A 16,853-nucleotide genomic window follows, 5' to 3' on the forward strand; every position below is an offset into this window, starting at 1 on the left:
TATGTTCCGTTGCTTTTTGATGCGTTTCTTAATACAACACGCTGACTATGTCTATGTTATTTGTTATTGTCTCTCTGCACTTTGTCTTTATGTACTCAATACAAACAGTTCCTGGAATCGGACCCAGACATAACTTTAACACTTCGTATTATCTAATCTGAATTAGTGAAACATTATTCAGTCTTATCTCCATTGTTCCAAAGTCAGCATTTTAGATTAAAAAAAACTTTTTAGGATTGTTCTTTAATCTGCAATTGTCAATCTGAAGACACCATTATCGGAAACTCCCGATTTTATGGCTCTTTAATGTTTTCCAGTCACATCTATCGTTTTTAAATGTTAATGCTTTGACTCTCATTAAAGACGGAGCAGAGATTTCTAAAAAAAAATAAATAAATTAAAAAAAAAAAAAGCAGTTTCTTTCTTTGCCAATACAAATAAATGGATTTATCACAGCTCGACGTTTGTTCCCGTGTTTAGAAAGCTTGCAGTTATGTTTATAACGGAAACATTTACACAGTATAGAATAAACTCAATATACACGGCGGTTAGAGGGACATATAGTGTCTATAAAATATCTTAAAATTCTAAATAGTTTTCAAAACATTATACAGGCCTCAATAATATTTTTTTATATAAGCTTTTAAAATGATTTCATATTTTTGAAAAAAAACTATTTTCTAAATATTAAAATATAAATAAAAATAATATCATACAGAAAACAAAATATTAGCAGATTTTTTTAAAAATATAAATAATTTTAAACGTTTAGCCCAAAAATATTACATCTTTCAAATGCTTATCCAAACATGCTTTCCTTTTGAATTACTATTTCTGGATAAACATTTTAAATGATATTTTAAAACTCATATATTTTTTTTAATATTAATATTTTTATATAGTTTTTTTATATATCGATATATTCTTATATATAATATATTTCTTGATATTTCACATTTTGAAAAGATTAGGTTAAAATTGTAGGCAAACATTTTAAATTGAGGCAATAATTGGAGCATTATAATTACTGTGAGTTACAGGACAAATATTAACTGGTTAATAAGCACCTGGATCGTCGTATATGCTGCAGGGCATCGATTTTCATACATAGTCTATCAACTTGTATATGTGATATCTATTCAGGACAGAATGAAGGTGGTGGACATTTTAAGTATAAGAGACAGTTTGTATAAAGGAGAATACTTAAAGGGCTCCTTTTTTATTATTTTATATGTAATTTGCATTTTATACAGGATACGCTAATTGGCTGCAGCTTACTATAATTATCATTTATAACAAATCATTTAAGTGACAACCTTTCAGCAATGCAGTACAATGCATCCACAAAACATACATATAAATTCAACACGCAAGTTTGACAAGCAGGAACAGGTAGTGATAACCCTGCTCAAATGAGTGGTTGCAAGTAATTCATTGCAACTGTCCACTAACTAGTAACCAACTGGCATGCAACGAACCCAATAACAATGGAGACCTGCGTGTCTCACAAGCTGCTTAAATGTACACGGAACCTGCGAGTTCCATGGTTTTACATTAATTGGCGCAGACCTGCATGTTGTGTACCATACCGTTCTATGTTATGCATGACTCATACAAAAAAAAAGTATGACGGGAGAAAAATAAACAGATATTTACAAAAAAAAAATGAGCGGTTGCAATCTAAAGTAGGCAATAGATTATAAATATGAATAAATCGCTATATCAATTTTTCTTTTTTTTTTTTTTTTTTAAATATGAGTTTTAAAATATAATTTTTTATGTTTATCCAAAAATAGTAATTCAAAAGGAAAGCATGTTTGGATAAGCATTTGAAAGATGTAATATTTTCGGGATAAACGTTTAAAATTATTAAAAACATTTAAAATCTGCTTATATTTTGTTTTCTGTATGATATTACCCTTAGCAACCTTTTAATCTAGAGTAGGCAACTTTTAGCACTCCAGATGTTATGGACTATCCTTCCCCCCTCCCCCCTGATACTTTGCCAGCTTTATGCTGCAAGAGCATTACGGGGAGACGTAGTCCACATCTGCAGTGGCGAAGGTTGCCCGTGAACTAAAGGTTAAGGACTCACTTGTAGACATTTATTAGTGTTTGTTTTGCTGTTTCCTAAACCAAGATATCTGTATGTTAGTGGTGGAGTCATGGAGACCAACTCCTTACGGGCTGGTGAGGTTCTAGTTTTGTGTATTTGTACTCCAAGTATCACTCACAGGGATTGCAACTAAGAAGAAACCATGTACAACGTTATTCCCATTATTCCAAAAAATACCAAATTAGGGAGCTATCTACTAAACAGCTGAAAGACCAAAATTACTATCTGCTAAAAAGCACCCTTATTTGGTATCCTTAAACATGGCAAACCCACATAAGGGAGCAGTTGTTGGGGAGCAGTTGTGTTTAGTAAATAGCTCCCTAATTTTTGAACTCTTAAATATTATAATTCCATATAAAGGTTCCAAATTATGGAGCTTTCTGCTAAACAGCTAAATGACCAAATTAAGAAAACACCTGTATTAAATGTTACTGTGTCAGTTGCCCAGTAGATAAATTCCTATTTTGTAATCATTTTAAAAATGAATGGATCAGAAATACGTTGTTCAATTTGTTCATGATTCGTTCATTTTAATTAGAAAATTCGTCTGTTTCTGAATTGCAGATTTTGAGCAAAATTAGATTTAGAACAAAACAAATTGCACGTGTCTAATAAAATGAAATCCCAATTAAAATCCCAATTAAAATGTATTTACCTTTCAAGAGCTCAAGTATACAAAAACGGGAAATGTAGAGAAAGTATGGGGTAAAAAGCCTACTGAGCCACGAACGAATATATGCAGGATGCAACATCTGTTTTAATAAGAACAGGGCTGATAAATGGCAACAACTCCTTCCTTTCTATTGGTCCATGCAATGTACACAATGTATAATGATTTCGCAATATTAGTATTTACCAGGAACAATTCTAAAGCATTGAATTTTTCCAAGAAAGTGATTAAATCTACATATTGTTGAGATTTCCCCTTCTTCTTAGCAGTAATAGCATTACATAACAGTTTAGACAGCTAAGATCCAGGAACTTTATTATTCAACCTGCAAATCATTTTTTACTTCTTGAAATACTCTAACTTTTCTCACAGGAGTGTAACACGTGATCTGCAGCACAATGACAGCAGCATATCCTAAAAATAACTGTGAAGGTGGAACGCGTCAGACCACAAGGTGCAGCAATCCATTCAACAACATCAAGGTAACAAAGCAAGCAAACAAGGAAAAATATTCCATATTGTAATACCTGCATTTCTAGACAAAAATATGCTATTGATGTTTTATAGTTATAGACAGGTTGAATCAGTTATTTAGGCTTGTCGTGACACATGGCTTGTCAATCAATTTGCCTTACTCTTTGTTATAAAGGAGTTGCATGTTAAGTGGTAATTTACTCCACAATGCAGTTAAATATGATTGGTAGAACTTGAATGCCAACGACACTGTGTATTAAATATTACCCAACAGAAGAGATACAGAGCTTTATTCTACTGCACGTGCGTTATTATTCTAAATCCATGCATTTTTTTAGACAAGGTCAGTATAAAAATTTATTTTATTCAGTGCTTATAGTATATCTGAGGCTGCTAGAGATGGAATTTGGATGTGAAAAGTGCATTATTGTATAGATTATAAGTGTGGTGTTCTTATACCGAACAAACTCCCGAACAATTGGACCATGCAGGGGAGTCGTGTGCTGCCAATTGACCCTCATGAACGTATTCTCACCTCCTTAACCACACTTACATCAACATTCTAAGCGGTGGGTTGGGTGGTCGCCGTTCGATGTGTGAACATGTGGCGGCCGCCATCTTTAGCCGCGAACACGTACAGCAGTGTTTGGTCGTCGAGTGTATGGAACAATTTTCAGGCACTTTATGGCGTGAACACTGCTGGGGCTTCCATCTCTACGTATGTTCAGTTCCGTTCGTATGAGAAGAACGGAGTCTGGTGGGAGCAAACTCCCGAACAAGGGACACAAGACACACACACATACGAACAGTTCTGTTTGGTATATTATTGTATTTTGTACTCCCGAAAGTGGCGTTTCGTCTCCGTTTGTGGGTTCTAAGTGCTTTCGGGATATGTTGGCCGCTCAGATCCAGGCTATCTGGGGATATAGGACTTGAGGAGATACCTAATTGTTAAATGCATGATTTTGGGGTGTATTTAATCTGAATGTCCTGGACCTGAGAGTTAATCTAATTATGTGTGTGTTTCACTGTATTCTCCTCTCAGGTCCAGTTGGGAATGCCCCTGGAACATGTATTCAGAAACCCCTTGCATGGGGAGTTGCATATAAGTCTGTGTGTGGCTCCCATTGAACAGTTGACACCCAGAACTGTGTGTCGGCCAGTTACTGGGGGATTGGGATTATTCTGCCGAACAGCGCTTTCTTTTATGCTTTACAGAACACCAGTGGAGATATTGGTTTTATTATTGCAGCTCCGCTACACATTGTATAAAAGAGCTTCAATGGCTAGATCTCAGCTCTCGGGCAGGGCCCTCTTTACGTTCTAGTTTGGTCTGTGTATTTCTTTACCCCGATTGTGTAGTGCTGCAGAATACGTTGGTTCTTTATAAATGTCAGTTTTTTATTGACCTTGGAAGGATTAGAAGCTAAGACGGGCTGGTTGTGGAGTGCACTGTGATTTTGAGATACTGCAGCTAGTATCTCAGATATTGCATTCTTGTGCATCATTCTCGATCAGGCTGCATCACTTTTACACACAAATGTGTAGAGAAAACATTTAATTAATGCAGTGGTTATTTATATGTTGTTTTGGTGCAGTTTGCCATTATGAGAGCTCTTTTATTTTTATTGGTGAATTTGTTTGTTTTATATACTGTATATTGTTGCTCCTGTTTTGCATGAGGACGTTCAGAGTCTTCTAAATTCCCATAGGAAAGCATTGAATAAGTGGGTAGGCCTAATGCGCACTGCGCTCACCATGCATGTGCATCAGGTTCCCCCATTGGCTGATTCAGAGGAGGAAGAGCCGGACCCAGCACAGATTGACATCGGCGCTGGAATCAGATAAATGTAAAAAGGTGTATTTTAACCTATTCATTTATTTCTTGCTGGTAGGGGGCAGGAAGAGGGACACTATAGTGATAGGAATACAGTTTTGTATTCTCAGCACTATAGAGTTCCTTTAAGTTTACTGGAAGAAGGGGACCACTTGTATATAACCAGGGACAGGGGCACGATAGCTTTAGCAATACAGGTTCCCTTTAAGTTTAGTTTGTTTAAACCATGGGCGTAGGAACCCAAAAAAATCTGGGGGGGATAGCATTTTTACTCGCCGGGTATATTCTTATTCCGTAAACTAGGAGTTGTTTATCCCATTGTACAGCGCTACGGAATTTGCAGTCGCTATATAAATGATTAAATAATAACATTAAAGGGTCACTACAGGGAAGGGGTTTTACTTACCCGGATACAGCGCCGGGATCCTCCTGATTAGAACCACCCCTACCCTTCCCATGAATATTAGAACCACCCCTACCCCTTCCATGCACAGAAGAACCCCACCTACCCCTTCCATGCATATTAACCCCCTACCCCTTCCATGCATATTAGTACCCCCCTAACCCCTTCCATGCATATTAGAACCCACCCTACCTCTTCCATTCATATTAGTACTCCCCTAACCCCTTCCAATAATTTTTCTACCTCCCCCCTCCTCCCATCCATATTAGTAGCCCCCCTAAACCATTCCAATTATTTTTCTACCTACCCCTGTCCCCTATCCTTATTAGTAGCCCCCCTAACCCTTTCCAATAATTTTTCTGCCATGTTAACTAACGCCAGTGCTGGAGTGCCGACGTGTTTACATTAAAAGGCCTGCAGGGACAGGCTATAGACACCAGAACCACTACATTAAACTGCAGAGCTTCTGGGGACTATAGTGTTTCTTTAATGTGAGGTAAATTAGAGATTAGTGCCACAAATAATATGCTAGATTGCCTACTTACAACCAGATGAGGATGATGATGGGCTCTAGCTGCAGTCTGGCTCCACTGGTCTGGTGTAGAACAGGCTCTCTGGAGGCTGTTTGTAACTGTGGAAGCAGCTCCATTTTTGGGGGGCCCTTTACACAGCTCAAGGTCTGGATCCCAGGGTCCACCTTCATGTTCCACCAATGAGTTTGTTCACAGGGGGTGGAGTGTGTAGGGGATGTCCTGATATGTGTGTAAGGAATGCATTGTGTGAATCTGTGTTTGTATGTGTAAGGGCTGCAAGGTGTGATTCTGTGTATGTACGGGATGCAGTGTGTGCGTCTGTAAGGGGTGCATTGTGTGTGTACGGGGTGCATTGAGTGTGTGTAAGGAATGCATTGTGTGTTCCTGTGTGTGTAAGGTTGCATGATTGTGTGATTGTGTGTGTGTGTGTGTGCACGGGGTGCATCGAGTGTGTGTAAGGATGAATTGTGTGTTTCTGTGTGTGTAAGGGTGGTATGATTGTGTGATTGTGTGTGTGTGTGTGGTGGATGTCAATCTCTCTCCCTCCCTTGTCACTCTCTTTCTCCCCCTCCCTCCCTCCCTTGTCACTCTCTTTCTTCCCCTCCCTCCCTCCCTTGTCACTCTCTTTCTCCCCTCCCTCCCTTCCTTTGTCACTCTTTCTCCCCCTCCCGCCCTCCCTTGTCACTCTTTCTCCCCCTCCCTCCCTACCTTGTCACACTCTGTCTCCCCCTCCCTCCCTCCCTTGTCACTCTCTTTCTCCCCCTCCCTCCCTCCCTTGTCACTCTCTTTCTCCCCCTTCCTCCCTCCCTTGTCACTCTCTTTCTCCCCCTCCCTCCCTCCCTTGTCACTCTCTTTCTCCCCCTCCCTTCCTCCCTCCCTTGTCACTCTTTATCCCCCTCCCTTGTCACTCTTTATCCCCCTCCCTCCCTTGTCACTCTTTCTCCCCCTCCCTTCCTCCCTCTCTTTTTTCTCCCCCTCCCTCCCTTGCCATTCTTCCCCCCTGTCAGTTTCTTTCTCCCCCTCCCTCCCTGTCAGTTTCTTTCTCCCCCTCCCTCCCTGTCAGTTTCTTTCTCCCCCTCCCTCCCTGTCAGTTTCTTTCTCCCCCCTCCCTGCCTCCCCCACCCTCCCTCCCTCCCAGTTTCTTTCACCCCCCTCCCCCTTTCTTTCTCCCCCCTCCCTCCCTGTTTATTTCTCCCCCCTCCCTCCTTCTCCCCCCTCCCTGTTTCTCCCCCCCTCCCTCCTCTTCCCCCCTCCCTCCATAATGCATTTAAAGATAAATGATTGAAAAGCAATAAACCTTGTGCTCCTGTATTGTGAGTTCTCTAGGTGAGAGAAAAAAAAAATCTCCTACCTTGTGTCTTAACTTGATTGATTCAGCCCATCTATTCTGACTTCCTTTTGGAGGAATCGAAAAACATTATACTCGGGGTGGTGGTGTACATTATGAGGCTAGGAGGGAAGAATCTTAGGGTGTGAATAAATTTAAATGTGAACCCCCCCTTTTCTTTTTTTAAATTTATTTTGTGGCTCCCTGTTTCTTTCTTCCGCCCCCCCCCCTCTCCCTGTTTATTCCCCCCTCCCTGTTTCTTTCTTTCTTCCCCCTCCCTCCCCTACCTATGATGTAGCGTGGCCGAGCTCTGTATGGTCCGCGGTACAGGGAGCTTTTGTTTCCTGTACCCGGCGGACTAACAGGAAGTGCACACTCAGTGTTCACTTCCTTTTAGTCCGGCCGGGTACAGGAGACAGATGCTCCCTGTACCGGCGGACTATACAAGGCTCGGCCACGCTACATTGAGGGAGTGACAGGAGGGAGCGCTGAGCGCTTCCCTCCTGTCAGCCCCTCTCCTCATGCTGCGCCCGGGCTGTGCGCCCTCATGGACGCACCAGCCCGGGCAGAGCTGCAGCCGCCTGAGGCTCTCTGCAGAGCGCTCGGGCGGCTGCAGCATCAGGGGGGCCGGCGGAGCTGGGGGGGATTTCCCCATACCTGTCCCCCCGCATGATTTGCTGGGGGGGATGCGTCCCCCCCATCCCCCCCGGTTCCTACGCCCATGGGTTAAACACTTGCACACAGGTTGCTGTATGGATTAACTGTGTTTGTTTATGACAAGACTAAAATATTCCAAAAATGCAGTGCTTTCAAAATATGTTTATGACTTGTTTTGTGTGTTTCGGTTTTATTGTTGCTATTATTTAAATAGTGGATATTTACAGGCACATTTCTTCAACTTCTTCAAGTACCTGGCATGTTACAAATGTTGACCTTTTGAGAGTGGTTATACGTGTTGTATAAGAGCTGTTTAGGGTTAGAGTGGGGTATGATTTAGAATTGGGGTACTCAGTGTGTTTAATTTTAACCCATCAAATGGGCTTTAAAGCCGTTGCGGCGGCATAGAATGCCATAACGGTTTTCAGCCCCTGGAGGTCCGCGGTACTTATTTCCACCGCCATCTGCTTTGGGAGGAATGCCTGACAGCCCAGGCAGCCCTCCCCTGGCAAATCAGGTCCCCGTGGGCCATGTGATCTCTCTCCACCAGCAGAAAGAGAAAGTCATAGTGACATAAGTGTCAGCCCCAGGTGTTCCTTCAGTAAGAGGGTCAGGGAGAATATAGGGATCAGCTGACACACACACACACACACACACACACCAGCCATAGTCCTACAAGCTGTCAACACATCACAGCAAAGGGAACTGTGGCAGGCAGACTCTACACATCGGGGTGGATCCAGACACCAAACTTAAGAACAGCACATTCATCCACACATACACACATCAATGCATCCACACATACATACATCAATGCATCCACACATACATACATCAATGCATCCACACATACATACATCAATGCATCCACACAAATACAGATACACAGATTTACAAATACATATACAGTAACAAATAACTACATGTATTTAGGAGTGCCGCTTCTGCTATGACACTGACACTGCCGCCTGATTCCTATAAAATGCCTCCTTTCCATAACAAGATGGCCATGGCAGTTGTTTTTAGTTTTGTTTTTTTTGACATTCTTTATTTTTAGAGCGCAGTGTCAGATACATGCTGAAATAGTAACATAAGACAAGTGACATAAATTTAACAGCAGCTTATGGGTTTAAAAAGATTTGCTTTGTTTAGCAAGAATCATGAACAACGGTAAAATAATGTGTCACGAGAAGAATAGTACAAGTTAATGCAAAATAAGCATGCTAAGATAAACCAGTAGAGCACATTGGTTGGCAGTAGTTAATGCAAGAGTAGCGTTGTCAGGTAATGCAATACTTGCAGGAAAAACAATTGTAATGAGTTAAAACTAATACTGCAATTATTGCTGGAATTCTGCCAAAGGGTGATAACATGCAAGGCTAACATAACAGTATGACCACGGGGTACCAGATACAAAAATAGAGTAACTAGCTGTTTCAGTAGGTAGTTGAGTGTCACTATCAGACAGGGTAGTGTGCAACCGAACAGTTAGCCCATGCCCCAGGATATCCAAGATGTACAATCTTTTCCAGCTTCATTTAATGACAGTGCCACTCGCCTCTCCCAGACTTGAGCACCAATGTGGAGAAGTGGGTGGTCGGTTGGAACTCGGCCCTGTTGACCAAGGGCTGGACGTGCTCCTTGTGGGTTCCCAGCCCCATGAAAGAGCAGCTGGTCAAGACCTCGCCAGGAATTTGGCCGTTGACGGCCCAGTGCCAATTAACCACACTCCAGGTATCGATGCGATGTGGAGTTCTACTCCGCCTGGCTCAAGGCTTGGGTAATTTAAACACAGTACAGGTGTAAGGTATGCAGCATGCTGAGGCCAGGATTTTACCCAGCCCTGCTGAGGCATTTTGGAATTTCTCTGGGGTCAAGTGGTGGCGAGTCAGTGCGGCGCCCATTTTAGATTTGGGGCATTGGAGTACTCTCAGCAGACCTTGCTGATGACTGCTTCAGTACCTCCAGTGGGGACCAGGATAACCGCCACAGGTCCAAGGGGGTTGGTCTGTGATGAGTGTCACAGAGCAGTTGAATGGCAGCCAGTTAAGTGAGCAGGGTGGCGGCAGTCCATCCCATTTCTCTCCCAAAATAGCCACAAGCTGTATAGTCCGTGCGGCCCCAAAACTCCTGATCTTAGAACCTGCTGTAGCTCCAACTTCACCCAGAACACAGTGCTGTTCCCTTCCGGCTCAGATTAAGGTTGTGAGCCCAGGTTATCAGCTGAAAAGGACAGATTCTGCAGGAGCCTCTCCCACATGAGACTGGTCAGCATGGTGGCCAGGTCCCGCCCCCCAGGAAGTTTTTAACAACTTGGATGCAGGTATTTGAAGACAGAGTGGGAGTGACCCCTGAACTTAGTTAGACATATATATCACATATATACCCCCATATTTATACTTAGTTAGGCATTTTAGTAGCCTTCTTTGTTTTTTATATATATATCACTGGCTTCTCACCGGGAGCATTCGCCCTTGCCTCCCCCCCCCCCCCCCCACTCCCTGCTCTCCCAGATCCACCACTCACTGGTACATGTAATGCTAAAACAATCCAACCTGGCATGGAACAAGGAGACGTAACTGGAGCTATTTTCCTTGATTTTGCTAAGGCATTTGACACAGTAGACCATGGCATACTTTTCAAAAACTTAAAAACTCAAACCGAACGCAATATGGCACCATTTCTGATAGCACCTCCCTCTCCTGCTCACGTGTGGCCACCTACTATTCAAATTATTTATAAATGATCTGCCTAACGTCTGAAAATTCTCAATTGTACACATGTATGCAGACAACGCTGTAATCTACGCTAAAAAACCCAATCTAACACAGCTTCAGGGTATGCTCCAAAACCAGTTCACAAAAGTATAAAAGTGGATTACGGTTAACAAACTCTTCCTAAACACTGACAAAACTGTCACAGTGATCTTTGGAACGGTACCTAAATTATTTAAGCAACACAAATCAACAATTATGTATTGGAACAAATTCAAAAACACTGACTGCAGTCTGTTTTTCAAATATCTAGGTAACTTTATCCAAAACTAGGTGCCTTGTACAGAAACAAAACCTGCCTAAGCCCTGCAGTAAGGAAACAAATGCTTATGCCGGTCATTGTTTATGGGGATGTCGTGTATGTAACTGCATCGCAAACCCACCTTTATAAACTTAATACATTGTATAACTCGTTCTGCCGCTTTGTACTAGAATGCAATTACTTGACCCACTATTGTGACATTTTAATAAGAGCTAAGATGGCTATTGCTGGAATCCAGACACACTCTTCATCTTTCCAGTCTTGTTCATAAAAGCAATTCAGGGAAGCTCACACCCTACCTGAGTAGAATGCTCTCCCCGGCTGTTCCCACCTCTTATAACTTCCGCTACAGTACTAGCACGATACTTTGCATACCGCAGTACTAAAATAAAGTGGCTCAATTCTCAGTTTCCTACAGAGCACCGCAATTATGGAATAACCTCAGGGACACAGTCAAATCTTCATTCAATCTAAAATCTTTTAAGAGATCTATGGCAATATACCTCAGCACAGAATGCCCCTGTGATGGTTGAATGGTTGAATATATTTATTACCAATTATGTTTCAATTTATATATGTGTGTATGTATATATGTTACGGTTGCCTCCAGGCTGGCTGGAAGTTGAACCGTAGAAAAGGATGCACTCAGAAAAGGATGCGCTTATAAAAAACTGCAATAATTACAGTTGCAGGGTTAAGAGTAGTGGGAGTTGGCACCCAGACCACTCCAATGGGCAGGAGTGGTCTGGGTGCCTGGAGTGTCCCTTTAAGCTAATGGTGTGACTTTAGCTGAATTTAATATTTGTCTTCCTAATCAGCACTTTTTAAATGTTGCAATTTCTTTTCTTTTTTCTTTCAACAAAATACATCAGCCTATTATTTTGTTTCATATTTTCATATTTAATTAATATAATTTTCCAGTAGTGTGCACAATGTTGTGTTTACATAACACCATTGTGCATGAAAAGCAGAGATTGTGATATAGATAATGTGCTCGATCTATTTATGTACAGGATACCTTTTAGGTTTTGTTTCTGGCAATGCTATTCTGTGCAGTAAGTCAGGTACTTCCCGCGGTCTGATAAACACAGTGTAAATCACACCTTGTTCATTTAGAAAACTATAAATCTGATCTGTTACGGTGTCCTTAGAACTAATGATTCTTCAGGGCTATAATAAACAGCTCTGTATGCAAACAATCCATACCAACACCATGGGGGTCTTTTCTCTAAATATAAGTTTCTTAACTTTGCAAAATGTAAGTTTAGCAAAAAAAAAATCAATTATTTATATTTTTAAACCCATATATTTGGATTTAAAGGAACACTGTAGTGTTAGAAATACAAACACGTATGCAAACATGCCAACCTATCAGATGTTCAGGCCCACCAGTAGTAAGGAAATAAAGGATTTTACTTAACCTTTATTCCACGCTCCGGTCTTACCATGGACATTACTGATAATCTCAGCCAACCCAACACTTACCCATAGGGAGTCAATACATCTTTATGGGAAGCATTCCTCATCTCCATGCAGGGCGTAGACATGCTGAATGTTGTTCCTGCAATCTGTGCAGGAACATATCCAGGAAGTTTCTATATTGCCTGTCAGAGTGACTGACGCCCATTAGAGGTGGACATAGGCAGCAATGTAAATACTGCAGAAGAGGCTATTGCCCCAGATGCACTACATTAAGCTATAGAAGTTTTGGTGCGTATAGTGTCTCTTTAAGATGTGCAAAACAGGGGTGAATTAACCCCAATGTGGAATAAAGGCAGGGTTTCTGTTTTCTGAATTCTATTTTATAGATCATATCTGGCAAAAATGTAAGTTTTCAAATATTTCAATTAAAACCACTGCAGGAAAATAATTTATTAAAGTTAAACAATGGTACAAAAATTGTTTAATACTATATATACTATAATACATAAATAAATAATGCAAAACACGCTCCTGAAAATAGCAACTTTGAAAGAAAAGGCAATAAAAGTTAATGTTGTTTGGTACGTTGTACATTGTGGAAATCCCTTTCATGTCAATGACCCTTTGATTATCAGTTACAGCTGTTATAGATCCTAAAATCCTACCCACACCCAGCACCATTATCTATGGGTTGTGGAATTCCCCCGCAGGGGGTCTACGAGGGATTAAGGAATCATTCTCTGCTAAAATTCTTCTTTATGGAGATTTTTTCCTAAAACAAAAAACAATTGCAAATATAGACATAAAGAAAATAATGTCAGATGCTGTTTGATTTAAAGTCTTGAAGAAATAGGCTATCAATATTTCAGGCATTATCAGTATAACATTATTTTTCAGTCTCAGAATGTATAAAATGTAAAACGTTTACTGCCAGCAACCTATGCAATGCACCCCACCTCAAGTGCCAAAACCAGGCCTCCCTCTGCTTTGTCTGCTAAACAGTTTTTTTTTAAAGCAAATCACATTCAAAAGTTTAGACAAAAAACAAAACAAAAGTAAAACATTAACATTTAACACTTTTTCAAGTGTTGTGGCTGAGTGAGCCCATCTGTCAGAAGGCAGGGAAGAGAGCTGGAGCCTGATGCATTGGCGTGGAATGGTTGGAAGGGCTGTTTGCTATCTTGTTACTTTAATTTATCAAATCCATTTGTCTGCAAAATGTTTAACATGCTTTAAATTGCATGAAGTGTCTGTGAAATGCCTGGTGTGGTATGTCCTGTGTGGAGTGGAGTGTGTCTGTGAATTGCACAGTATGTCTTTGTGTATTACATAGAATGTGTGTCTGTGAGCTGCATGCGGGCCCCACACTCCCTAAGTGCCCGCTATATATATGTGCACCTGCCAGCCCCCGGCTGCCTGTACACTGCAGAGGGGTCCAGCACACTCTGTCTTAAGTTTCCAGGTCATCTTCCCTCTCTAACTCTCAAGAACTCCAAAGCCGTCACAGCGTTGCCGCGGGTTTCCATGGCAACGCTCCGCACAGTGAGAACTAGGCATTTGCTGGGCCCCCTCCACCATCCCACCATACCGTTTCAGGGGTGAGATGTATGAGGAAAACCAGTCTGGCAGCAGCATTCATTACACACTATACAATTACAATCATTTATATAGTGCTAACATATTGTGCTAACATAACATGTATGACATACGGCAAAAATAGGCGAGGAAGGCCCTGCCCAGAAAAGCTTCCAAGCTAAGGTTACTAGGGATACAGGATACGGCAATGTGATTTTTTGGAAAAAAACTGTTAGGAGTTAACTTGGAGATTCAGTTTGGTCCAAACTGCAATTCGTTCAAATGTGTGTGTTTGGGTGAGTTTCTAAAGTTTAAACCCAAAAAAATACCTAAATCACAAATCAACAGACTGGTGTGAACGTCTTTTAAATGGACAATCTATCTTGTTTCCTATATAAAGCATATCTGTTATAAAAAATAAATAAAACATGTGCAGTCTCATTCTATGCCACACTATTGTCTGAAAAGGTTTTTCAGGTAAACATTACAGTATTTGGGATAGACATGTTACATGATATGTTTTGATATAAATCTCTGTATTAATTTACAATTATTCTTGTATTTGAGTGATTACACAGGAATGTACAAGCCTTGTTATTCACGCTACACCTGTTATTGCATACTAGGTTTTTGTCATCTGCCATGGACTTCTCCAGTTCTCCCAACTTCTTCTGTCCGGCTACCTGAAAAGCTCCATCTCAACCATTGAGAAACGGTTTGGATTATCGAGCCAAACCTCAGGCATTCTCGCTTCTTTTAATGAGGTATTTATTTAATTTATATCCAATTAACTGTTAGCCGTGAAAATAAATGGCTTGACCTTCCAGAGCCGGTGTATCTGAGGTATAGTTATATCTATTGTAGGACATGTACAACTATCTCTGAATAGACAATGTCCTACCCCTGAACCCAACCCCTAAAGTAAACAAGAATCGACATTCTTCAAATTACTCTCTCTATCTCTAGGTCTCACTCCTTCTCATTTACTGATTGTTTAATAACAACATTTTCTGTCTGTTATTTGAACCCTATTGAGATTTAATTCATCCCTGCTACGTTTACTAAACTAGAGAAAAAAGTCAAGTTCCAGAAATATAAGAGCTTGAAGGATGCGTCACACTCTGGTGCCGAAGCGTGTCGGACTCGGGGGAAATGTTAAATAAGCACAGCTTTAGAGATTGATTAGCTGAAGAGTCCCAGTCAAGCTGAGGTGTTTGAGGCTAATGCAGGAAGGGAATTCCAAAACACTTGTGGTTGTTACAAGCCTATCAATGATACAAATATAGGCCAAGGACACAGCCCGATCAGATGTGTCAATAACGCTCTGTGTCTGGCATTTGAAGTGGGGGCCGATGGGTCCTCTGAAACCTATCTGAAAAAAGAGAGTTAATTATGTCTTAAAAAACATTAGTAATTCACAGAATTGACATGATTTTTGTTTTTTCCTCGTTTGCTTTCTCGTTGTCAGTGTCGTTGTTAATCTTAATCTAGATGTCATAGAAATTCGAATCACATGCAAGAAGTATAGAAATAATGGCTGTTTTGCAATTTTGAACTACAGCTCCCAGAAGACTTTACAAGACACTTGCTGCGTTATTGCCTGACAAAAGCTAATGTGAATAGTTGTCAGTGCGCAGTTAGACGTCTGGAATTATAATACTTCTCTCCATTATAATATGTCAATCAATGTGATATAATTACAGCAGAATTACTTTTAAATGATCGTCTACATGCACTTAGGTATTACTGAAAGCCAGAATAGTCATAGAATTGGGATATATCTGTTGTGTATCACATTCTTTAAGAATGAATAGCATACTTTTAAAAAAGGTACATTTTCTTCCTATTTCCATTATTCACTACGTGTATCTCTCGAGACATGTTACACTTGTATATGTGTTATTGCAGAATTGTCCACAATAAGCAGTATTAGAAGGACACAGATGATTTTCTAGCACTGCTATCAATTATTATTTTGTTGACCATTTTTTCCCGGTACACAATCTTTTTTTTTAATATGATTCTGTGAAATAGCAATTGGAAATGTAAATTAAATCAACTTACTCCTGCTGATCGAACCTGCTCTTCAGCACCTACATTTTTAATCATTAAGGGACAAAGCGAGCAATATTGATGGGATATAATCATGAAAATTAAAAGAATAGCAGTTGAGCCTTAAAAAAAAAAAGAAAATGTCTTGAATTATTTTTTATTTTTTTTTAAATTTGGGTTTGGAAGTTAGCCTGGGTTTAAGGCAGAAAAGTCAAGTAAGAGGGGATGGGCCAAAAAAGCATACTTTTATGTCATCATCAATGACATATGGCTCCCCCAACATAAGAAATGCCTCTCCAGAGCATCCAGTGCTCTCAGATGGAGAAAATGTCCTGTTATTGTATCTGCGTTTGCTAGTGACTTGTCTCTGGTGTCACCATTAGTTGGATAACAGATGACAAAGGTGGAACAGCACTGTTATAGTGTGTTGTGTAAGTGTGGGGATGCTTCATGCTTTCTGTGGTCTTGCATGAGTTTGCAGGTTGCTTTTGGGATAGTATGAGCGTAGAGGGGACTGTTTTTGTGGTAGTGTGTGTAAATGGGTTTGTTTATGGCACACTATGTGTGACTAAGTGCTGTAGTGTATCATGTGTGTTTTTCTGGGCTGCAAAGTGTGTGCAACTAGAGGGTGTTGTATGTGCATGTAGGGGCTGTTCTGTGTGTGCGTATCAAGTGGCTGCAGGGGATTGCATTGTGTGTATCTAGGAGTTGCAATGTGTGTATGTGTACAGGGGTTGAAGTGCACATATGC

At 40.7% G+C, this 16,853-nt stretch overlaps 1 protein-coding gene across 2 annotated transcripts in view; it reads left to right on the plus strand.

Annotated features, from left to right (window-relative positions):
- Positions 1-16,853, plus strand: part of SLCO2B1 (solute carrier organic anion transporter family member 2B1) — a 136,569-nt gene that overhangs the window by 45,485 nt on the left and 74,231 nt on the right. For both annotated transcript variants that reach the window (XM_063432359.1, XM_063432366.1), the window contains 2 exons: positions 3,159-3,268; positions 14,677-14,814. In XM_063432359.1, coding sequence (XP_063288429.1) covers positions 3,185-3,268; positions 14,677-14,814 — 222 coding nt within the window. In that variant the 5' untranslated portion in view covers positions 3,159-3,184. The remainder of the gene's footprint in view (positions 1-3,158; positions 3,269-14,676; positions 14,815-16,853) is intronic.

This window comes from Pelobates fuscus, chromosome 1 (assembly GCF_036172605.1).
Source record: "Pelobates fuscus isolate aPelFus1 chromosome 1, aPelFus1.pri, whole genome shotgun sequence".
In the NCBI taxonomy this organism is placed as follows: domain Eukaryota; kingdom Metazoa; phylum Chordata; class Amphibia; order Anura; family Pelobatidae; genus Pelobates; species Pelobates fuscus.